Here is a 798-nt window from a genome sequence, read left to right as displayed (position 1 = left end):
GCCACGTCCCCCCCCAACTCCGGCCTCCCTGAGCCACACCGGGCTGGCCTCTTCCCTGCGGGTGCCCCGGGGCTGCAGACTCGTGACCTCTGAGGCGGGGGCTGGATGGGTGTTGCAGGCCAGGCCTGAGTCCCTGCCCACTCTGGTCTGGGGGGGCATTTTGGGGGTCAAAGGGCACGTAACCAACCTGGGTCTGTCCCCGGCCGCGGGGCAGAGTACTGCATGGCGCCCCAGGTGACCGGGCCCTGCCGCGCCGCCTTCCCGCGCTGGTACCACGACCCCGTCACGCACGCCTGCCGCCGGTTCACCTACGGGGGCTGCCGCGGGAACAAGAACAACCACCTGAAGGAGGAGATCTGCCTCAGCCGCTGCCGCTGGGCCCCAGGTGAGGGGGGTCCCGGGGGTCCTGCTGGCCCCTCGCCTTGGGGGCGGGAAGTCAAGAGGCCACAGGTGCTGCTTGAGAAGGATCCGCCTCGCTGCACTGGGCTATGGAGGGGCTTCCCGAGCAGGAGGAAGTCTGGTCGGTGTAGGAGAGATGCTGGAGGGGGACAGGACCCTCCTAAGGGGGGTTGAGACGGCCCCAGGGATCGAGTCCTGGCCGCCTCTTGCCAGACAAGGACGAGGGGTCACAGCATGCAACGAGCAGGCCGGCGGCGTAACACCGACACCGGGACGGTTGTTTCCCGCCGCGTGGCATGAACGGGGGGAGCTCACCGCCACCTCTTGCTTTTAGAGCCCGAGACCTCGGAGGAGCCCCCGGGCGCTGGCAGGAGAGTGGTGCAGCCCCCGGGCGCTGGC

The 798-nt window shown here is 69.7% G+C and overlaps 1 protein-coding gene across 1 annotated transcript; it reads left to right on the top strand.

The window, feature by feature from the left end:
- Window positions 1-130: 130 nt before the first annotated feature.
- On the top strand, window positions 131-792 carry LOC106723511 (kunitz-type U1-aranetoxin-Av1a-like; the record flags this gene model as incomplete). The annotated part of the gene is made up of 2 exons (XM_014527810.2): window positions 131-385; window positions 734-792. Coding segments are annotated over 2 exons (314 nt in total), but the record flags the coding sequence as incomplete, so codon positions are not given.
- Between the last annotated feature and the right edge of the window lie 6 nt (window positions 793-798).

The sequence above is a fragment of the Alligator sinensis genome, unplaced genomic scaffold (genome assembly GCF_000455745.1).
Source record: "Alligator sinensis unplaced genomic scaffold, ASM45574v1 C64608576_1, whole genome shotgun sequence".
In the NCBI taxonomy this organism is placed as follows: Eukaryota; Metazoa; Chordata; order Crocodylia; family Alligatoridae; genus Alligator; species Alligator sinensis.
Note: the sequence above shows the minus strand (reverse complement) of the source record. Positions and strands in the feature narration are given on the sequence as shown.